The 25,124-nt window shown below is 36.1% G+C and overlaps 1 protein-coding gene across 1 annotated transcript in view; it reads right to left on the bottom strand.

Moving 5' to 3' along the window:
* CNTNAP4 (contactin associated protein family member 4) overlaps positions 1-25,124 on the bottom strand; it is a 676,519-nt gene that overhangs the window by 11,850 nt on the left and 639,545 nt on the right. The window contains exons 18-21 of the mRNA XM_072596864.1: positions 13,829-14,068; positions 10,718-10,942; positions 8,292-8,425; positions 7,206-7,293 (exon numbers count right to left, since the gene is read on the bottom strand). Coding sequence (XP_072452965.1) covers positions 7,206-7,293; positions 8,292-8,425; positions 10,718-10,942; positions 13,829-14,068 — 687 coding nt within the window. The remainder of the gene's footprint in view (positions 1-7,205; positions 7,294-8,291; positions 8,426-10,717; positions 10,943-13,828; positions 14,069-25,124) is intronic.

Here is a 25,124-nt window from a genome sequence, read left to right as displayed (position 1 = left end):
CAGAATTGCTAAGCAACTGATCAGAATTTAGAACTGGGAGGGATTTTAGAGATTATCTAATTCAACCTGTTAATTTCCCAGATGAGAAATCTGAGTTCAACAGAGGTTCTTCTGCCCAAATCACTTAGGCAGCCAGCAACATACTTCTTCCTCTGATTACTGAGGAGTGGTATTTGAAGGAACAAGGAGTGCTAAGAATAACCTAGTAGATCAAAATCTTCTCAATCTCAGAACCAGGAAGACCTAAATTCAGTGTCTGTCTCTGACATATACTGATTTCTTGACACTGGGAAAATCCTCAATCTTCTAAGTAAGTATTTAAGACTCTAGAGAGATGCTAAACTGCATTATTAGTGGGAGTTTCCTCATCAGAGAGTTCCCTTTATTAATGAAATAGAAAGGCCAGTCCCTCTTGGAACTATCAATTTCCACTGAATCATTAGTCCTCTAACCGAGAAGTCAGTCAGGAAGAGTCATCTTCCTGAGTTTAAATCTTACTCCTACTGCTGTGCGATCCTGAGCAAGTCACTTAACCCTTTTTGTCTCAATTTCCTCATCTGTAAAATGAGATAGAGAAGGAAATGGCAAACCTCTCCAATATCTCTGCCAAAAAAACCCAAAATGGGGTCATGAAGAGTTGGACACAACTGAACAACACCACTACCCTCTGAATGTGAAATACTTGTCAAGTAACTAAAGATCAAGCAAATTAAACTGAACTGAATCAGTTTTGACATTTTCACTATGAATAAAATGAGAAGACAAAAGAAAATTTCAGCTGAAGGAAAAATAATGTAAATATCAGTCAGCATCATGGAGATAATATTTGAAGTATTCTTGAAATAAAGTAGTCCATAATAATTCATTTTCTTAACTGATTCTAATTACTTCTTGCATATAATATAATAATTTTTGATATTTATATCATCTTGAAGGCTTATAAAACATTTTTATATAAATTTCATTATAATATTCAAAATAGTATAGGTTGCAGTAAAGTAACTATGAAAGATATCATTGTCCCCATTTTACAGATAAAGATAGTGAGGCTTAGTGAGATTAAATAACACTCATATCCATGAATTTAGGAATTGTTGTGTTCATCTTTCATTGCCAAAGATGACCATGCCATCAGAGAAATGATGACATGACTTGCACTTGTCTTTGCTTTGGGTGAGGGAGGGCTGTGCAGGTCACCAGCCTCACTTCTCTTCCAGAGTCATCTGAATCCAGTGACTAGATATTCATCAGGATGATTAGAGATGACCCAGGATGCACTGGTAGACCTTGGCCCCTTTAGGCCAAGGTCTATGCAGGAATTCACTTAGGGTGAGGTAATGCCCATTCATTTAATAGGCCTGTTTAAGAAGTAGCCAGGGCAGGACCTCTTTAATGAGTCAAAGAAAAGAAAGACTTCAGGCTGGAAGGGAAACAGCAACAGTTAATATTGATAATCACTCTGAAGCCAGGAGGGTCCAGAAGAGAGCATTTAGGCAGAGGACAGGGGGCCTATGGTGCCTGAGCTTCACTGTGCAGTAGGCTAAAGGGAAAAAGGAAGGAAAAGGAAGGGGAGGGGTGGTTAGACTAGCCAGTAAAACCCAAATCAACTGGGTATCTTTTGGCCATGCAAATTTACCTTCCTTGGGAGAAGAGAAGGAAGGGGAGGAGGAGACAGACAGAAGAGGGGGGGCTGAATCTACTCATAGGGTTGTGTTCATCCTTCATTGTGGAAGAAGTTCATGCCATCAGAGAAATGATGACATGACTTGTGAAAAGGTTCAAACCCAAATGGTACACAGGCTCTGAACATTAAAAAGACTTCAATTCTACATCTGGAACTCAGCTATATACTTGTCATGGAAGGACAAGCCTAGCTAGATTTGCAGTGTCTGATAGGAAAATAGGTTAGGGGTGATTTTTTTTTTTTTTATGACAATCCCAAAGCCATCTGTTATACAATAGAGGGTGATCTAAGTGGAAGGAGAGGTAACACCACTTAAATCACAGGTTCTCAAAATACTGAAGCCTTAAAAATTCTGAACTTATTTTGGGATAACAGTCAAATGTAGTCAAATACATGAATTTTTCATAGAAGCCATTAATCATTTCTCAACTCAAAGGCTATGCCTACAAAACTAAAGTTACCTTGAAGATTTGCCCAGACAATTTGGATGCACATTTGTTACTCCTACAGAGTCATATACCCAGACATGATTCAGTAGAGGGTGTTTGGGGCAGACTTTGCAGATCTTTGATAATGGGTTTCTGAATGTAAAGGACAATTACCCCAGGGCAGCTAGGGGATGCAATGGAGAGGGCACTGGCTTTAGAGTCAGGAAGACCTCAGTACAAATATGGCCTCAGACCCTTGACAATTAACCCCAATTGCCACACACACACACACACACACACACACACACACACACACACACACACACACACACACACACACACACACACACACAAGGACGGTTACCCCTTTCTCCAATTGTCACTCAGATCCATTGCTACAGGTCTCTTATTAATTCATACATTTAGACACTCATCTTTACCTTCTTGTTCTAAACCCTATAGTTAGAATCCATTTACAATTTTTCTCTTTGTCTTTTTGGTCTGGGACAATTATAGAAGTAAACAAGCATTTATTATATACGAACCAGGTAAGTACTAAGAGCTTTATGAATATTTTCTCCTTTAAGTTACTCAAGAACCTAGGGACATGGTTGCTACTATAATTTCTATTTACAGTTGAGTATCCTGAGGAAAAACCATATCTTAAATTACTTTCCCAGAGCTGTACTGCAGAAAGTTTCTAAGATTGAATTTGAACTCATATCTTCCTGATTCTAAGCACAGTATTTTTAAAAACCCTAGCATAAAGCTTCAGCGTTATTTCATAAGTGCAAGAAGAGTTGGTAGGAAAATTTCTTCTGTTATAGTGGGTCAACGCTGAAATTTACTGTCCTGGAGAGTTTTCTGAGGGGCATGGAGAGATTAGGAGATCTAACCAAGGTCACAGAGCCAAAATGTGCAAGAGACAGAAATTGAAATGATCTTCTTCTGACTTTCAAGCCAAGTTTCTGTCCATTATTCCATAGCATATCTCATATTACTATATTGATAAACAATGTGGGCCTCACTATTTTTCTCAGTCCAACTCACATAAAAACTTAAAATAGTATTTTTCATTATAATGCACTGTTTTTTCTTTTAAAAACATCTTATTTTGCACATGTCACCTATAATAGGGTCAGCCCATTTTCTAACCAATATGGTATTTTCATATTTCACTGTATTTTATTTGGTTGGTATATCATAAGTAATATGATAATAATATAATAATGTAATATAATATAATTATAATAATATAATGTAATATAATCATACTTATTAGTGACTAGATTAAATATTTTCTAGAAGAAATATTTTAAACTAAAGGTGTTTAAATATGTCAAAGAGAAAATTAGTATCAAAATAAGGAGAAGGTAAAAATTTATTCAACTGCAATTTTCTATTATTTGTTTTTTTAACTTGCCATTAAAAATGTGGATAAATAGTATTTAGGGAGCAACATGATACAATAGAAAAAATACTGGGTCTGGATTCAGAGACTGGGTTCAAATTCTCTCTGATAATCATAACCTATGTGTCAATTGGGTAAATAACTTTAACACCCTGTGCCTCAGTTTCCTATCTGGAAATTGAGTAGGTCGGACAAGACAGTCTCTGTGATTTCTTCTCATTCTTGATTTCTGTGGCTATCAAAATGACTACCACAGAATATCTTGAGCTATCATAATTTGGCATAAGGAAGTTAAATGTTTTCTTTTCTATTTTAGGTGTTTTTTTTTTTTTTTAATTTCTGTCCTTTACAGAGTATCTTCCACTGAAAAAACAATGCTGGGAGAGAAGAGAAGAAAAGAGGACAGGAGAGAAGAGGGGAAAAGGAAAAAAGAGAGGAAAGAATAAAAGGAAGGAAAAAAGATAAAAAAGAAAGAGGAAAATCTTCATTTTAAAAATGCATGCTCTAGACTGGTCACGCCTGAAAATATATCTCTCTCTTTGTGCTTCAAGTTTATTTCTCTGACAGAATGTAAGTAGCATATTTCATCTTCAGTTTTCTAGACTTTTACTTTGTTATTCCATTAATCAGAATTTTATAGGCTTTCAAAGTTGTTTTTCTTTCTAACATTGTTGTCATTGTTTAAATTGTTCCTCTAGATCTGCTCACTTTATCTGTATCAGTTTATGAAGGTATTCCCAAGTTTCTTCTGAAGCAGTCTATTTCATTTTGCCATTTCTTATGAAAGAATATTACTCCATTGTGTTCATATGCCAAAATTTGTTAAGCCATTCCCTGATAGGAACTCTCCCTTCAACCCTAGTTTCTAGTTTGGGGCTACTACAAAACTAGTTGTCTTGACTATTTTTGTAATTAAAGGTTCTTTTCTTCTTTTTTAAAAATTTCTTTGGGGTATATGCCCAAAAGTTAAAAAGTTAGGTAAAAGGATATGAATAAATTAGAAACTTTGGGGGCATAATTCTTAATTGCTCTTCATAAAGGGTAAGTGGACCAATCTACAGCTACACAAAGAGAGCATAAATGTGGCTGTTTTCATTCGGTTTCCCCTCAAATATTTGTCATTGTTTTCTTGGCCACTCTGAAGGAATATGTGGTGGAACCTCAGAGTTGCTTTAATTTATATTTCTCTAGATATTAGAGAATTAATACTTATTAATGATTAATATTTTAATATGGTATTGGTAATAGGTTAGATATCATGCTTTCAAAACTACCTCTTCATATCCTTTGCCCATTTATCTATCTGAGTAATGATTTTCAGTTTCATCAATGTCCATTTATGGATAAGATTACTGATACCCAGAATGTTAATTTGCAGAAGGGCATATAAGGGATAGAACAAGAAGTAGAGTACTAGTTTCCTAGCTTCTAGTACTGTACTAGTACTATACTCTACAGAATCATTGTGCTGACCTCACTGTTATATGCTTGTGAAACATGGACAGTCTACCAGCGCCATGCCAGGAAACTGAATCGCTTCCATTTGAATTGTCTTAGGAAGATTCTGAGGATCACTTGGCAGGATAAGGTACCAGACACTGAAGTCCTTGGTTGAGCTGAACTGCCAAGTATTCAAACTATGCTTCAGAGAGCGTAGCTCCAATTGGTTGACCACATTGTTTGAAAGCAAAATGTATGCTTGCCAAAAAGACTATTTTATGGAGAACTTGCATGGGGCAGGAGATCACATGGTGGCCACAAGAAGTGATACAAGGACATTCTCAAGGTCTCTCTCAAGCACTTTGGACTTGACTGTGCAACATGGGAGACACTGGCACAGGACCGTTCAGCATGGCATGCCCATATCAGAAAGGGCGCTGTACTCTTTGAGCAAAGTGGAATTGAGACAGTACAATGTAAATGCATGATGCACAAATTTGAGACATCCACCCCAAATATTCACACTGACTGTCTGTGCCCAATCTGTAGTAGAGCATTCTGAGCCTGTATTGATCTGATCAGCCACAGTCGGATGCATTGATATTTCCCTTTATCATGGTGATGTCATTTTGATCCTCTTCGAAGATGAAGGACAACAACCAACCAACCAGCTATATGATGGCACTATGTCAAGAAATATCTCAGAAAACTGAATTCAAATAACGTGCATGACTACTAAAATTCTATGAGATTCTGTAAAACTGAAAATAGAATTTTGTTTCCTATTAGCTTACATAGTAAGGCCCAGGCCAATAATGACTAATAGCAATATAAAAGCTATGCTTTTCTAACTAAAGTTGTATATTTTAATGAGTCAGGTCAACCCAAAATTTGGTTGAATATTCAAAATAGCATGGTAAAACAAAATCACCATTTCTAGTCAGATTTGTTAATAGACATATATTTACACTTAAGCCAAATAATAAGGTTAGTAATCTCTCTTCCACCTTAATAGCTTAACCTATATTACTAATTCTATATGTTCAATTGTGATTATTTTAGTTCAGCTTATGAAATATTATTTTGCAAATCATTTGTTCTATAACAGTAGTACCCTTGGTGAATTGTGCAATTTGACATTTCCCTTAAACGGAGAACATGAAATCATAATTTTAATGCCTGCTAAAGTATCTATAAACATTTAATAAACTTATAAATCTGCTCATCCTGTTCAGTCTTCTGTTTTGATTATCCAGCAGTACTATGTTCACTCAGGCAGACTCAGTTTTTGGAAATACATATAAGAAAAGAAAATAATGACCAGTGAATCAAAATCTAAGTAGCTGAAAAAGTCAACACTTTTCTTTTTACTTAAATTGCCCAAAACAAATTAGGTTACTAATAACTGCTAACCCAGGAATAAGCAGTATGCAGGAAAATGATGTTCTCATTCTCATTGTTATGGGTAAATGTCAATGGTGTTTATATTTTCTTTCCTCTTAAATAAAGAAAATTTCTGAAAATCAATTTTGTCCATGGTGATAAGGATTAGAAAATGAGAAGAAAAAAACATTCACATTATGATTCTAAAAAGATAATTATATTTTTGAGTGATGTAATAGGTAGAATTTGGCAGGAATAAATAAGGGCTATGAAACTTCTAGAGTGAATATAAGGATAACAGATTGCAATCACAAAACCTCCATCAGCGATATTATAGCAGGAAAAAGCAGGACCTCTGCCACTTCCCAGGGCTTATTCATTAGCAGAAAGAAAATAAACAGCTGCTTCTCTTTTTTTTCCTTTCAAATGCTCTAACCTTAGTTTTAGATGATGGTTTCTAGATTTGTAAACTGATTAATAAATAATCCATGGTCTTTATACCTTCTTTGATCATGGCTCTTCTTTTTTGGATGATAAGCAAAATGCCACGTTTCATTACGTTTGATTGCCAAATGAGAGAGATAAGTGTGAAATTATTTTTAATGAAATACACTTGCTCATTTTACAGGAAGTACTTATCCATGATTACATGTGCACTCTGACAGAAGTATAGTTTCTACCTTGATTGTCACTCACTATATAATTAAACTGAAGACAAAGAATTTCTTTCAGAAAGATTAGGGTGTGTGTGTGTGTGTGTGTGTGTGTGTGAGAGAGAGAGAGAGAGAGAGAGAGAGAGAGAGATGACACTTTTGATCTGTGATTTTTGAAGGAAAACAATACTCTTTCTCCTACTTACCTAAAATCTTGCCAAGAACAAGAGATTTGATTGCATTGAATTCTATACCAGAGGACAGGGTGACTTGCTGTCTTGCATTTTGGTTAACCTACAAAGTTGTTTTCCAAAAGACAACAATAACAGAACAGATGACAGTTTGTTGATAGAAGGAAGAGAAGACAAAGGGAACTGGGATACAAAAATAAATACTTGTTAATGTTACCAAAATAACTAAAGAAACAAATTCTGAAGAGTGAATCACTAAGATAGAGAAAGTGTTTCATAAATAATTCCATAACAAACACATATAATTTTAATCTTGACTGAGACATTGTTTAAAATATCTATTGTGAGGGAGGAGGAAATTATTGTTCTGCTTTAGACAGAATTTATCAAAGTTTTTTTTTTTATTTCTCTGTGTGCATTTTATTATTTGATAAACACTATTATGAGATGTGCAAGCCTTCTTTTTTTTTAAAGACAAATGCTCCTATTTCTGTTAAAAGGAAACTTCAAAATCAAACAATTAAATGTTATTCTAATCCAATAAAGTAGATGTTTCTGCCAGGGCTTATGATAATTCATTGCTCAACCTTGGCTTAAATATATGATTTTATTTATAGTAGTATCATGGGCACTTTTCTCCCTCCTGGGTGTTTTTCATTTCAAGATCTCTACCACATAAATTATGTTAGTGTTCTTCCCACAGATGTCATTAAGTCAATCAGGAAGAAACTGGTTTTCTTAAAAATTTTGCATTTTTCATAATGCTTTAAAAATGATTCTTTGTAACACAATGGCCCCATATTTTTGTTTTCATAATCGAACTAACATATTTTTCCTGGTATAGCGATTATTAATCAATTACATGTGCAAGATGATGGAAACATTTCTTCACCAGAAAAAATGAAGTTTAGGGGAAAAATGGCATTTTAACATCAAACAATAGTGCCAATTGATTTTCATTTCCCCAGAAGAGTAGACTGAATATGATTCTATTTCTATAAGCTATGAAGAAACCTTGATTAGCAGCTGTTTAAAGAGGACTAATTGTGAAATTTTCTTTTAGGTCGTGTATCCTGGGGTATCAATATTCCTTAGATTTACCTCTACAAAGAGTACATCTTCTTCTCTGTTAATCTTCACATGCTGTAGCTGTCCATCAGCCATATTTTTGAAATTGCTGTTAAAAACGTCTGGTTCTTGATGGCTATCTAATTTGTACCTGATCTGCAAACTTCCTAAAGGAAAAAAAATAATATTTTAGGGCCAATATTATTTGCACAGCAGCCTATGCAGTATTTATAATATTTTTTTTATTCTTGAAAAGGAGGTGCAAATTCAATCTCTCCAATATAATTCATTTGGATGTTTCATCTCTCAAACACATATATTCCAGTAAATCTTCTCTCCTCCACCCCAAGCATAATAATCTCAGATGCCCACATGACCACTTCCTTGAATAGTTATTAACTTATGAAATACACTATCATTCTCAATTCCTGGGAGTATGTGAAATGTAATATTTTTCAATAGCAGGGCAGGGGGTAGAATGGTGCTAACATTGTACAGTATTAATTTGTGAGAAAACTGAATTGGAATCTCTGCTCCACTACTTATAACCTCTGGGACCTTGGGTAAGTCAAATAACTTTCTGGCTCCCAGTTTTGTTACCTATAAACTGAAGGGGCTGGACTTTCTTAATCATCTCTAAAGTTCCTTCTAACTCTGATCTTATAAATAAAAGAGTATCAATAAAGAGTTTCTTACAATTCCTTTATGAATTGTGTTCCCAAAGGAACTTATAAATCTGAAGATGTATGTGTGTATTTGTGTGTTTAGGTGTGGGTATATAAAAAATTACAAGAAGTTTACAAGTGCTAAAATCCCAACATGTTGGCTAGGAGATTACACAGACACAGTCTGGTTAATCAAAGTAGAATTTTTAGCAGCACAATAATAACATTGTGGAATTCACAAGGAAATTTCCTAAAAAATAGGGAAGTATGTGAAAATCATTCCAGATGGTCACAATCACAGACTTCAGGATGAAGCTAAATAGAAATGTACAGTTCCAGACACACTGTATTCTCAAAACTAATACTACTCATTCACCTGCAGAGAGCCAATTAATTTGCTTCACAGGATACCTTCTCAATTTAAAGTTTTCCCTCTGCTCAGTTAAGGTCAGAGCTCAAAAGAAAATATACAAATTCTAATTTTAGCTTGTTTTCAAAACTCCTATTACCATAAATTCCACTTCTTTAGCTGACAAATTTGTTCACAGAATATTTTTTGAGAGAGGAAGGATTACATGGACTAGACCTTTACCTTTATGAGTGGGTTGAAATCCCACAGTAGAAACTTCCTACAGTGATGCCAATGGGCGTCCCATCTGTAACTTATTAGAGAGTTACCTAGGATGCTAAGAAAATACATGTTTTGCTCGGATCCAAATCTTCTTGACACCATGTCTTGTCATCTCTCCAATATACCATGTTTACTTTTGTTATAGAATATTCAGCATCAAGTGGCAAAAAAAAGATGGGGGAGGGGGAAATTTAACAAATTAAAAACCTGAAAGAGAATGTTCTCAAGTTGATGAGGCTAGCAAGCATAAGTCATAGGGGAAAATTTCAAGTGAGGTACCCATGTTTATGAGAGACTGACCTACCTTTCCCCATAACTTCTTAAATGAGATAGTTGAATAAAACTCACTAATGGTACACAATGGAACTCTGTTAGCCAGTAATTGGATACCTGAAAATTGCTATGGATATTTATGGCTAATGATTCTTATCATATTCAATGAAGAAGTTATTTTTAAAAAAAAATCCCTTCCTTAGGAAATTAGAAGAAGGGTATTTCAATACAAGATGAGAAGTAAGCATATACCTAACATGAAAATTGTTAACCAGAAACTTCTATGGAACTTGTTAGATTGTCAATTAATAGCCTGAATTTGACTAATAATTATCCAATATCACTGACCACTGTCATTATATTTCCCAAACACAGGAAATAGGCTGGATGTCTTTTCTTTGTAATGCTTCTTGATATTACTGATATTCCAACTACTGGCAGGCCAGTATCAAAGCTTAAACTAAGTTTTCATATGTCTTACATTTGGTGTATATGGAAAATTATACTTACTTGGTGTTAACATCTACAATGATCTTACTACGCTTTATGAAATATTTGCCAAATCTAATTACATATATATTTTAAGAGAGCTACAAAATTGAATTCAGATTATTTTATGCATCACAATCATAAAACATAGGTAACATAAAAAAATGTTAAACTATCAGAGATTTAATAGGAGAAAACCACCTCTATTTAATCACTGAAATGATACCTCTTCATGGAAATAAATATGTTGGATATTACTGAAAAATGAAGTCAATGGTTACAAAATATTAATTGAAGAACATATTTTTAGAATATTAGACAGCATAAAAATTGATAAGATATTCAGTATTTTTAATTTTCTCATTCATTTTTCTTTTGGCCACCATTCAAAAGAAACTCACCATTTTTAGCAAGAATAACTGAAAGATATTCCTTATAGAAGGATCCTACATATAACAGCAAGCTTGGCGTCCGTGTTGTTCGAAAGCTAAATGTGATTGTTTCTTTGATTAGTGTCATATCACCATGAAATGAAGCAGCATGAGAGCTGGAATTTTTACTTAAGGTATAATATTCTTGAAAATTGTAAGTCACTGAGGAGCCAGATCCAAAATAAGCAGAAATCTCTGAAATGACAATCAAGTTCTGTTATGTTACCATAAGTCAGCTATATACAACATTTTCCATTGTACTGTACTTAAAGCATGTCCCCATCATTCCCAAAACACTGTGGTATAAATCAATAGCATATTTTATTAATTCAGTCTCTTCACTAGTTTTAAAATATCTTCGATTTTGGAAACACAAGTATTGAATTCTCCACTATAGCATAAATATATGACCTCCTATTATGACAGAAGACAATTTTTATTTCAAGTCATTGTCCTCTCAATTCCTTATTGACAGCCTTACCTCCTTGGTGTAACTATAACTTCAAATGTGTACTACATGAACTACAAACCTAGATCTTATTGAAAAAGAAGGAGATTGGTTCTCTACTCTGAAAATGAACTTGGAAAAAGTTTTTACATCAAAGCACCTTATGGTTTTCATGGTTATTCTCCCCTTTGTATTTTAAGGAACTTAAAATTAAACTAGTTATGGCTTCAATCTGAGAGGTCATGAAATCTATCCAGAAGCATATATTTTGGAGTGGGATTAGTTTCTCAGGAATTAGGATGGAAAATTCATATGTGATATCCTCACTTTTAAAAATTTCTTTTAAATAACAACTTCTCAAACCTAAGAAATATACTGTTCAATTAAGTACCAAGAGAAATGTCAGATGATTTTTAGTGGGATGGGATTTTGGGATAGAGAGTATCTGCTGCTTAAGATAAATCTGGCAATATTTTTTCTAAATGTTATTAATAATCAAGGCAATTATAAATTACAAAAGAATCTCATTAGATAATCTAACAATAATTATATTCCCCTAACACTTCAGGGCCATTTCTTTACCACCTAAAATATACTTCCTAATATCTAATATAACATTTGGCTGCATAATAGCATTTAAATTGCAATTTGAAAAGGGAAATTGGGAATAATTTAGAAAATTGAGATTTGAACACATAAAGTAGTGGGCAAAATTGAATCATGCCTTGATATATAAACACTGTACTAGTTCAGTACTTAGAATATTTTCCTTATTACTATTTGTTGGCATTTCTATTTTACTTATTTGGAGGGGATAGAAGAAATGGATACTTTTCAGGACAGTTTGGACAGCTTTTTACTACTTAACTTCCAAATGACTCTTTCTCTGGAAATTCTGCTTCAACTTTGTGTACCAAAAATGAAGACCTTCAGAAAAGGTATATTCCGATTGCTTTATTAAAGCCTGGAGCTGGGCTCCGGGAGTCTATGTCAATGTGGTACAAGTTCAGCTGGTTCCTAACAAGTTGGAATAATTTCTTTTGATTTTGGATCAAGCAACAAACTATCGATCAGAAAGAAACTCATCTATCCCCTTGTCACCACAGTTAAATTTAGAGATGCTCATCTTCAGAATGTTGGTCACAAGGTGGTAGTTTTTTGTATTTGTTTTATTTCATTTCCTTTTTTTTTGTGGAGTGGGGGCACTGCAACTCTCAGAGGCATGGAGTTAATGGAAGATATATCAAGAATTCTTAATCTGGGAATTTTTTGGGCAACTGTGTAAATGGAGTTTCCTTTGCAATCCTATGTGTTTTATCTTATGCACTTAAAACCATTATTCTGAGTAGGGATCCATAGTTTCACCAGACTGACACAAAAATGGTTAAGAATATATGACTTCTATGGACTAAATCACAGGTGCTCAAAGTTTTCTTCTATTTAAACCTAGGGAAAAGAAAATACTATAAATATACAGAGGCACTAATACAAAATTAGTGAACTTTGCCTATCTCTCAATTTTAAACAAAGGCTGATAAAAATTTACAAGATAGATATGAGGGGATAATGAAAAGACCTAAGATTTCACTGGCAGAGCAAAGTCCTGGATGAGAAAACTCCCTCTACAAGTGTAAACTGGCTCTTTTTCTTAGAGAGTTGCATAGAGTACTGAGAAGTCAGCTAATGTGCCCATGATCATGTTATTTGTGTCTGTCAGTAGAAAAGTTTGAAACTGGGTCTTCTGAACTTATGGTCAATTCCCTATTCACTGGGCCTTATTGTTTCTCCTGTGGAGGGATGAACATTTATATTGCTGTGTGTGTGTGTGTGTGTGTGTGTGTGTGTGTACGTGTGTGTGTGTGTGTGAGAGAGAGAGAGAGAGAAGAGAGAGAGAGAGAGAGAGAGAGAGAGAGAGAGAGAGAGAGAGAGAGAGATGATGATGATGATGATGATGATGATGATGATGATGATGATGATGACGCCTGGTATATTTGATACCATAGCAATTCCATTTTTCTTCTCAAAAAATTACTTTGAATTGAGCCTACTGAGAGATTTCAAAAAGAAAAATTAATATCAGCTGCTCAACACATCCTAAAATGAATGGTCTAAGTATCTCAGTTTCATCCCATATGAATATTTAATGGAAAAAGTATTTAGGCTTTTGGTTGAAATATTTGGTTGGCAAGGAAAAAAAAAACACAATGCTTTCTAAATCTTCTTGCATGACTAAAATTCATTACCACAAATAACAATGATGCCTTTGAAGATTTTAAAAGTAGAGAACTGTCAGATGGGGCAAATTGTTAATAACCACATTACTGGAAAGCATCAATTTTAGCTAGAAAAAAGAGACTGTATGTATAATCCCTAGAGAAACCTATAGGAGATGAATATCATGATTTAACAGCATTAGCCACTGGTTTTCAAAAATACAGCTGCATTTTTTCCTCATTAAATAGAAATGCCTTCAAAATAGGTATTTTGGAAAAAGAATTTAGAAAGCAAGTAGCAGATTCATTCAAATAAGGCCCAGAATGAGTCATTCATCCTAACACAAAACAGCAATCCTGTTTGTACTGACATAATTTTCCTGCATATTTTTTCTTTACATGTTTATTTTTCATACTTACCATTCAAACAGAATGGCCCACTATATGCAGAGAAGCTACAATCACAAGAGAATCCGCTGTGTTTTTCTTTACATTTTCCTCCATTGTGGCATAAATTCCCATAACTGCTACAATGTCCTGGACATCCTGGTTCTACTCCTGGGGTGATCTTGGCCCTCTCTTCCAAATCCAGGGCTATCCCATTCAACTGTAAAGATCGAATGCATCCCAGAAATCCTTTCTGCCTAGAGGCTGTTCCACCTGAAATTCAAATACTGTAATTGAGATAAATTCCTAAGAGTTTCACTCAGACAGTTATGACCATGCCAATGCTCCACTCGAAGGCAACACAAACAAAACAAAATATGTTGATGTGCCTTTTTTTTTTGCATATAACTTTTTTGATCTTTTTAAGGCCATTATGAAAAAATATAAAATATTAAAACATTTTTTTTGGATAAAGAACAAACTAAATTAAAAGGAAAATGGTGACTTTGCTTAATATGAAACAAAAAAATTCTTCAAACTCAGTCTTAACCTTATTTCCAAAACATAAGCATGTTAAAAAAAAACCAACAATCTATTTTTAAGGTCAGTTTATACTTAACAAGTTTAATGATGCATTTTGAAAATTAAGAAACTTAAAAACATAGGTAGATTACCTAACTGTCCATGTTGAAAAATGTTATGGCCACTGATAATATTTGACACTGGGCAGGTTGTTTCTGAAAATGCTCCTAACACAGAAGTTCTTTTTATTTTTTGACTGAATAAACATGAATATGTATGGAAACTCACTGCAAGCTACTACTAAGACAATTTTAATGATGAAGAAAGACTTACTCAAACTTCTAATGAAACTGGAGACTAAATAATTTGAAAGATAAGAGTTGCCTCTGGATTTATTTCTATTTTACTGCTATTTTTACATTTCTATATTTAAGATTTGATGTGAGAAACAATGAAAAAGTTGAACTTCCACCTTTGGTCTAATGAAAGACAGCTAGACAAATCATCTGAAGGAAAAAGAAAAAAAACAAAAACAAATCCAAGTCTACTTTGAACATCTACTGCATTTGAAATTATGCTTCAATGGGACAATTGCTTGCACCCAAACAAATACTTATCTTACTTCGTAAGAACAAAACTATTGTCCACTTGAGGTAGCTAGGTGGCACAGTGGACAGAATGCAAGTCCTAGAATCTGGAAGATGTGAGTTTAAATTCAACTTCAGAAACTTAGCTCCATGACCCTGGGCAAGTCACAACCCCTGACTCTGTTTCCTCTCCTATAAAATTTAGACATTAATAGTATCTATCACAGTGGTGACATGAGGGTCAAATGATATAATATTGGTAAAGCCTTCGGAATATCTCAAAGTACAGGAGTCAGATTTGCAGGCTGCAGGCCACATGTGACTGGCAAAACTCCTGAGTGCTGCTGAAACAGATTGAAATATAATTAGAAAATGTTTAAGAAAATAAATTAAAATGGACCACAACACAGATAATGTAAAAGTCAATTTTCTAAGTCAATATGCAGGCAGTAGGGATCCATTTTTATTTGAGACTGACACCATTGACTTAAAGTGCTATATAAACGCTAGGTATTGTTATTATTCTGCTGCATACCCTTTGTTTTGATGTACAATTAAACATCACTCTTAGTAAGTACTTTATGGCTACAACAAGCATACTGTTGATTGTCTTATATCACTATTAAGAAGATATTGATAGTGAAACTGAAAATATTATTTTAAAAGGGGGATTAGATATTCCTGGTAGTCAGTCAGTCAAACATTTATTAAGTACCAACTATGTGTCAGGCACTGGGGATATGTAATAGCAATTTAAATGGGAAGATCTTTCTCATTCATTAATAGACCCATGTGACCTACTTCAATCACCTGGAAGTCTAAGACACACGTGGTGAGAGGAGCTTGCTGAACGGGTTTTACAGGAAGGGTGGACCAGAGCTGGGAGGAAGTGAGTGAGCCAGGTTAGGACAGAAGGGAGAGGGCGCAGGCATGGCAAGGCTCAGACTAGTGAGTGTTTGCTCATGAGGAGGCTGTGACAAAGGGAGGGAAGCTTGGGAATGGCTTTGGACCCCATGGTGATCATGCTTATTAACTTCTTGGTCACAAGAACAGAGTTTGCTTTCTGGTTCTGAGATTTGTCTTTCTGGTGTCTAAATAAATATTTTTTCTTCTGCCTTCTATGTGCCTTGCAATTGAGAACTATGCTGGCATATTAGTAGTCACCACCACTACTGTGAATATTGCCTTGGCACTACAGGATACAAAGAAAGACAAAGGACAGTCCATGATCTCAAGAAGTCCACAGTCCAATAGGGAGACAAAATGTAAATAACTACATACAAACAAACCATATATATATAATATATATATATACACACACAGACATATATATAGTATGTATATATATACATATATATGTATGTGTATACATATATACACACATATATGTATATATGTGTATATATACATATACACACATATATACACATGTATATGTATACATATACACACATATATGTGTATATATATATATACAAATATACACATATATGTGTATATATATATCATAAGTGTGAAATAATTGAGGAAAGACATTAGAATTAAGAATTAAGAAAAAGGTTGGGTTTTTTTTTTGAGAAGGCATGATTTTAGCTGAACTTGAAGAAAGCCAGAGAAGACAGGAGGCAGAGACGAGGAAAGAATTTCCACACATGAAGGATATCCAGTGAAAATAGTTGGAGTTGAGAGATGGAGTATCTTGTCCAAGGAACAGCATGAAGGCTAGTGTGACTAAAATAAAAATTATATGGCAGAGTGTAAGGTATAAGAAGACCACAAATATGAGGTGGGAGACTGAGCCATAAAATATGATTTTATATTCATTCCTGGGCATAATAGGGAACTATGGGAGTCTAATGAATAGTGTGTGACATGGATAGTTCCGTGTTTTAGTAAAACTACTTTGGTGGCTTAATAAAATCTGTCCTGTAATGAGACAAGACTTGTAAGACAGACCAACCAGTAATCTATTGAAGTAATTCATTCATGAAGAGACAAGTACCTATACCAGGGTAGTGGCAAGTGTCAGAAGAAAGAAAGGTACCTCCTCAGGAGATATTAAAAAAGCAAAATTAACAGGCCTTGAAAACAGATTGGAGACAGAAGGTGAGAGACTGAGGAGTGGAGGATGACACACTAGGTTGTGAGCCAAGGGTTTTGAAGGATGGGGTCCTTAACAGTAACTGGGAAGTTTGGAAGGTAGGAGGATTTGGAGGAAAGAGAATGTTTAGTCTCAAATGAAGCTGCCCCTGTTCATTAACAGATATAGTCTGCTCTTTAATAAATGAGAGATTGCGAGAAATATAGTTATGATGAAAACTTAACTTTGAATATTATAGGACCATAGAAGTAGATAATTTTACAGATAAAGAAACTGTGCCAGGGAAATTAAGTGACTTACCCAAGGTCACACAGGTAAAGATAGGATTTGAAACCAATTCCTCTGACTTCAAAATCAGTAATCTTTCTTTTCTTTGACTTCCAAAGGAAACCAGTGTAATAGAAAGAGTAATGCATTAAGAATCCAAAGACTGGTTTCACTTCCAGCTCTGGTACTTACTTGTTTAATGACCATGAACAAGTCAAGAGTATAGTTTAATTCTTCAAGGCATGGGCAAGAATAATAAATAATTAGTATGTAAATCAAGAAAGGTTAATATTCGGTAATGTCAGGATACTAAACACAAATGGAATAAGATTATTTTAAAATTGATTCAACTGCACAGCCTGTATCTGTTAAATCTCTCTAAGTAGATGGAAATTTCTTGAGGCTATGGAACATATGCATGCGTGTATGTTCTAATGGATCTATTTTTTTCCACTGATGTAGGTAATCTCCTTAATGTGAGAATGTTAAACCTTTTTTTCTCTTTTTATTTTTTCTCATGGACCCCTTTGATAGTTTGCTGAAACCTATGAACTTCTTCTCAGAATGTTTTTAAATGCATAAAAAATATACAGTGTGACAAAGAAAACTAATTATATTGGAATGTAGTTATCATTATACGTACATATATACATACACATGTATATACATACATACACACATACATGTATATTCATATACATGTATGTATGTATGTGTGTATGTGTGTAAGTTAATGGATCCAAGGTTAATAATCCTCGCTTTAATAGTATAAATTATAACCCGCACACACTCCTTAGTTTGTATGGCTCTTGTTTTTGACCTCATACAAATCCACTGTCCAATGCACTGAGAAGTCTTCTTTCCTACATTATACATTATAGAATGCACAAACTGTTCATTGAGTAACCCTCGCTCTCCCTAGCTAATTACATTTCCTCTTTTTCTGGTTGTACTTATCTTTGATGATAACATTTATGTCACTTCTCCCATTCAATTCCATATTATTAACATTAAGTTTCTATGAGCAATCTCTCCATTTAACTTACAGGATTATATTATGGTAGTTGAAAGGGATCTCTGTAGCCCTCCAATCCAATTTTTAAGCTAGAAGGAACTCCCATTGCAGCATACCAGAAAAAGTGCCTAGCCTTTGTCTGAATTCCTTCAAGTTGGGGATGGGGATGGAGATGGGGTGAGAGAATCCTACTAGCTCAACTTTTAGATAAATATAATTTGGGAGAGTTTTGCTAGTTTTCTTCATTGACATCAAGTTTACATATGACTGCTACTTCCATTCGTTGTTCCTGATTCTTTCCTTTGCACCAAAACAGAACAAATCCAATCCCCTATCTATATGACAGCCTTTTAAATATGTTGTCATGTGTGAGTATAGATATCATTTCTCTCCTCAGTCTTCTCCTCTTTAGGATAAATATGCCAAGTTCTTTCATCTAATCTTGATATAACGTAATCAAAGCCTTTCAGCATCATGGTTATCCTCCTTTGGACACAAGAGTTTATCAATGTTCTCCTTAGTTCATGGAGCCTGGAAGTGAACACAACACTCCAAATGACATATGGTAAGGGTAGAGTATATTCTAGAGTGTATGACCTCTCTCTCTTCCTTCAGGCTATACTCCTTCTTGATGCAGCCTGTTATTGAATTGGCTTTTGGGGGCTGTTCCATCATACCATTGACTCTGATTAAGATTGTAGTCCTCTAAAATCATGGGTCTTCTTTAAAAAGAAAACAGCCTCTAGGCATTCCCCACCTAGTTTTTGAAAAACTGATATTGTGTGTGAGTGTGTGTGTGTGTGCATGTGTGCACGTGTGAGCGTGTGTGTTGTATGTGCACAAAACTTTACATTTTAGACCTATTAGATTTAGCCCACTGATCTAATTTAAAGCTAGCAAACTGTGCCCTGAGGGTCAAATCTGGCCCACCACACTTGTTTGGCTAGCAAGCTAAGACTGTTTTTTTTTTTTATTCATTTCTATAATTTAAATTATGTAAATTATTACACAAATTAAGTTTACAATTTTACTTAAAAATCTAAAAGCTATGGGCCATACAGTAACAAGAGGCTGGTTGAACTAGGTCTACAGATCTTAGTTTACCCATTCCTCCTTTATTACATAGAACGCAGGGTAAATACGTAGTTTATCTTTTCCTTACTCCATGGTGTTCAGTTTAAAGCCTTTTAAAAATAGATTTAAAGATATATAGTAAATAGCAAATAGCTTTGCATCAGCCTTTGTTCAGTGCATTGTGTCTCAGGCCAAGTACCTGCTAACTTTATATTTTAAATTGTAGCCCAGATATCCAAGTACCATTTTTTACAGACAGCCATTTTAGTCAGCTGTTCACTTTCCAAATTAAAGTTTCGATTCTCTATCTCTTGCCTTCAATGGACAACAATCAGGAAAATATATTTTGCAGCCTATGGCCTTTCTTATCAACTACTTCACTATCACTGACAATATTTTTTAGATTCTTTTTGGCAGTTTAATTTGTGGCCACATGAGGCAAAAGTGGGTAGTTTCATTCATTTTGTTGAATCTTGAGGAATTCTCAGTTATGTCTTGAATGCATGCCCAGAAAGATAACAGAACTCTCTATTATTATCATTGGGTTGCTAAATAGTTGCCTTACTACCCCTGAGTAGGGAATCATCGTCTACTATTGTTATTTTATGACCTTACTGGATACTTTCTCATTTGAAACCTCATAGGACTCAAGAATGCAGTTCTTTGGAGGACAAGTAGCTTCATTCTCCTTACTACATCCACCTCCCTCCTCATCATGAAAAGCTTCAAATCTATTTTTAAGATCTAATTACACAGCTCCTTTTTTCCTCCCATTTCTCTTCTCTATAATATTCTTACATTTTTCAACATCCTGCCATGAGAAAAGTCTCCTCTACATTTTTCCGAATGTTATCTCACTTCTGTTTCCTTTAGAAACATGTCACTCTCTCCAACAACCTGGGGTATAGAGAAGCATATATTGAGTCCCTTTGGAGAAAAACTGGCCTACAAATAGAACACAAATAATAGTTATTTAGCTATGGCAGAAATACAAGCATCACATGCTTAATGCAAGTGACTGAGCAATTTTCTCTCCTCTCCATACTGGTTCATATTTCAAATCCTGTTTTCTTTTCTTTTTAATTGCATAGTGGGTGTCTTAAGCAGCTCTCTATTTTTTTATGGCCAGCCATTATCTTTTACAGGGCAGCTAGATGGTACAGTGGATAGAGTGCCAAGCCTGGAGTAAGGAGACTCATCTTTGGGAGTTCAAACATGGATTCAGATGTTAACTAGCTCTTGATCTCAGAAAAGTCAATAACTCTCTTTGCCTCAGTTTCTTCACCTTTAAAATGAGCTGGAGAAGTAAATGACAAACCAGCCCAGTATTTTTTCCAAGAAAACCCCAAGAAGGATCACAAAAAGTCAGACAAGACTGATAAATGACTCAGCAACAATCACGTTTTAAACATTTAACAACCCCATTCAAATTTTGTTAATCTCATCTGTAAATGCATACCCACACTAAACCCATACCCACTCCACTGAAATCTTAAAAGTGTTCTCTCTGTTTTACCAATTTACCTTTCCTATCAATTCACTGTATTAATTGAATTTACTTTCTAATCATTCCCTTTACCTTTGATTTCTCGCACCAGATACCTTCTTCCTATACCCTTCAGATTCCACTTCCTAATTCTCCTCTATCATCTTTAATATCTCTCAATCCTTTTTATATTCCCCTAGATCCTGATATTCTTCCAACTTGATGTTAGAATTGGGACCTGTGAGGGGCGGAGCCAAGATGGCGAAGTAGAAAGACGCACATACACATAGCTCCGAACCCACAAACCACAGAACGGCTAGAGGGGACCAAGCCAGGGCGAATTCTGCACCCAGAGACCACGGAATATTGGAGCGAGGGAGATTTCTGCTCCGGAGAGACCTGCAAACCTCTCGCGGGGGGTCCTTTGCGCTGAGGACTGGGCGCCGAGACAGGGAGTAGAGTGCAGCCCTGCCGCGGCCAAGACACCGAGAGGAAAAGATCCGAGAGGACGACGGGGACAGGATCTCCAGTGGCCACACGGGTCCCCCCACCCACAGAGGGGCCTGCAAACCTCTTGCAAAAGGTCCGTCGCGCTGCAGACGCGGAGCCCAGCCCGGACCTGCAGCTGCGGCGCCCGTGGCTCTGAGAGGGACAGATCTGAGAAGGCTCCAGAGATGGGATCTTCAGCGGCGGCACAAGCCCCCCCACCAACAGGTGACTGACGGGGGTAGGTGAGAGAGTCTCTTTGGCGGGTTGAGAGGGGAGTGGGGTGCCCCCATGGCTCCAGCTCCCCCAGGAGATAGAAGCTGAGAGGCAGCTGCAGACAGGGGCTCCCCAAACGGGCGGGAGCCTGGATCCATTGTGGAAGGTCTGTGCATAAACCCCCTGAGGGAACTGAGCCAGAGAGGCGGCCCTGCCCCTGACCCCCGCACCTGAACTTAATTTAACACTGAATAGCAGCCCTGCCCCCGCCAAAAACCCTAAGGTGGGAAGCAGCATTTGAACCTCAGTCCCCAAACGCTGGCTGGGAGGACCAGGAGGCGAGGTGGGTGTAAGGAGAACATTCAGAGGTCACGCCACTGGTTGGAGAGAATGCCAAGAAAAGGGAAAAGAAATAAAACTATTGATGGGTACTTTATCGGAGAAAAGACACTTCCTCCCTTCCTTTCTGATGGGGAGGAACAATGCTTGCCATCAGGCAAAGACACAGAAATCGAGGATTCTGTGTCCCAGCCCACCCAATGGGCTCAGGCCATGGAAGAGCTCAAGAGGAATTTTGAAAATCAAGTTAGAGAGGTGGAGGAAAGACTGGGAAGGGAAATGAGAGGGATGAGGGAGAAGCATGAAAAGCAGATCAGCTCCTTGCTAAAGGAGAACCAAAAAAATCTTGAAGAAATTGGCACCTTGAGAACTAGCCTAACTCAGCTGGCAAGGGAGGTGCAAGGGGCCAATGAGGAGAAGAATGCTTTCAAAAGCAGAATTAACCAAATGGAAAAGGAGATTCAAAAGCTCACTGAAGAAAATAGATCTTTCAAAACTGGAATGGTACGGATGGACGCTAAGGACTTTATGAGAAAGACAGATATCTCAGAACATAGCGAGAAGATTCGAAAAGTGGAAGATAATGTGAAATATCTTATTGGAAAAACAACTGACCTGGAAAATAGAATCAGGAGAGACAATGTAAAAATTCTGGGACTACCTGAAAACCATGATCAAAAGAAGAGCCTAGACATCATCTTCCATGAAATTATCAAGGAAAACTGCCCTGAGATTCTAGAACCAGAAGGCAAAATAAATATTCAAGGAATCCGCAGAACACCACATGAAAGAGATCCAAAAAGAGAAACTCCTAGGAGCATTGTGGCCAAATTCCAGAATTCCCAGGTGAAAGAGAAAATATTGCAAGCAGCTAGAAAGAAACAATTGAAGTACTGTGGAAATACAATCAGGATAGTACAAGATCTGGCACTTTCTACATTGAGGGATAGAAGGGAATGGAATAGGATATTCCAGAAGTCAAAGGAACTAGGACTGAAGCCAAGAATCACCTACCCAGTAAAACTGAGTATAATACTTCAGGAGAAAAAATGGTCTTTCAGTGAAATAGAGGACTTTCAAATTTTCCTGATGAAAAGACCAGAGCTGGAAAGAAAATTTGACTTTCTAACACAAGAATGAAGAGAACCATGAAAAGGTGAACAGCAAAGAGAAGTCATAAGGGACTTACTAAAGTTGAACTGTTTACATTCCTACATGGAAAGACAATATTTGTAACTCTTGAAACATTTCAGTATCTGGGTACTGGGTGGGAGTACACACACACACACATGCACACACGCACACATGCATAGAGACAGACTGCACAGAGTGAATTGAAGAGGATGGGATCATATACTAAAAAAAAAAATGAAATCAAGCAGTGAGAGAGAAATATTGGGAGGAGAAAGGGAAAAGTTATATGGGGCAAATTATCTCCCATAAAAGAGGCAAGCAAAAGACTTATTAGCGGTGGGATAAAGAGGGGAGGCAAGAGAAAAACATGAGGTCTACTCTCATCACATTCCACTAAAGGAAAGAATATAATGCACACTTATTTTGATAGGAAAACCTATCTCATAATACAGGAGAGTGGAGGACAGGGGCACAAGCAGGGTGGGGGGCAGGATGGAGGGGAGGGCATGGGGAGGAGAATGCAATAAGAGGTCGACACTCATGGGGAGGGAAAGGACCATAAGAAAATAGAAGTAAAGGGGGACAGGATAGGATGGAGGGAAATATAGTTAGTCCTATACAACACAACTAGTATGGAAATCATTTGCAAAACTAAACAGATATGGCCTATATTGAATTGCCTGTCTTCCAAGGGGAAGGGGTGTAGAGGGAGGGAGCTAAAGAAATTGGAACTCAAAGTGTTAGGACCAAATGTAATGTTCTTACCACTGGGTAACAAGAAATACAGGTTAAGGGGTCAAGAAAGCTATCTGGCCCTACAGGACAAAAGAGAAGACGGAGACAAGGGCAGGGAGGGAGGATAGAGGAGAGAGCAGATAGGTCACAGGGGCAATTAGAAAACTCGGGTTTGGGGGGGGGAGGGGATAAAAGGGGAGAAAATTTGTAACCCAAAATTGTGTGAAAATAAATGTTAAAAGTTAAATAAAAAAAAAAAAAAGAATTGGGACCTGTATTTGTTCCTGGAGATGACTAATCCTTCAAATTCTCCTCAAATTCTTCAAAAAGTGGCCAAATTTTCCTTAGCTCAAGCCCTTCCAAGTCACTGACATGGTTTTCTTTTTCTTATTTGACTCAAGTCATCCAATATCCCACTCCTTTTCACCCTCTCCTCCATACTTTCCTCCTACAGAGACCTGAAGTAATTTCCAATTGTCAGAGAGTCATCAAATAAAGTTAATACTGCTGTTCCATCTTCCAAAATATCTTGTTTTATTTTAACAAAAACAGAGGAGATACCTTGTTGGAAGGAGAGCTTTTAAGGCTTCATTTTTCTCCATTGGATGAAGTTTGTTTGTTTTTAATAGTCAACAATTAATAAGTACAGTATGCTATATTAACTACAACTTTCAGTTAAGTGTGTAAGTTTTAAAGTGAAGTCTACTACAGAATACCATCTGTGATAGCCTGCCTGTTCCCTTTTGAAACCTTCATCAATAATACACTCTAAATGTGTGTAAGAGTTTATCTTAAAATCTTCTCTAGGCTTACACTGGCCAAATCTTCATATGGAAAGACCAGGGATGTTGTTAAGTAAAGGAAAAAAGGCATCAGCCTGTTCTCTTGGTCTCATTTTATATTTGTTCTTTTTTCCTGTCTGTTCCTCTATACTAGAAAATCAGACAATTAACAAATAAGTGTCAACTATGTGCTAGGCATAAGGGATAAAAAAATGGAAAAGGAAATATTCCTTGACATCAGCGAACGTACATTGTTTTAGGGAGTCCAATATAATTGATCATAAACTCATGGTTATGGAACTTGAAAGGACCTTTGTTTTGTAAAAATATTTCATTATTTTATGTTCTTTTTTCAATGCCATCTTTTGAATTCTATTGCTCAAAATCTGACACATTATTAACGTCACCAATGGCTGTTCTTCCTTGTGGTCCTTTTGAACTTTTGTCTGCTTGGAACAGATTCCTTTAATATTTGAGGAGGGTCCTGAAGATAGATCACTGGGTTGGAAGAAACAATAAACTTGTTTCATTCCTTTAAATTCTCTCACTGAATGCTTGGCTGCAAAATAGTGCTAAGTCAAATCC

Source organism: Notamacropus eugenii, chromosome 3 (assembly GCF_028372415.1).
Source record: "Notamacropus eugenii isolate mMacEug1 chromosome 3, mMacEug1.pri_v2, whole genome shotgun sequence".
NCBI lineage: Eukaryota > Metazoa > Chordata > Mammalia > Diprotodontia > Macropodidae > Notamacropus > Notamacropus eugenii.
Note: the sequence above shows the minus strand (reverse complement) of the source record. Positions and strands in the feature narration are given on the sequence as shown.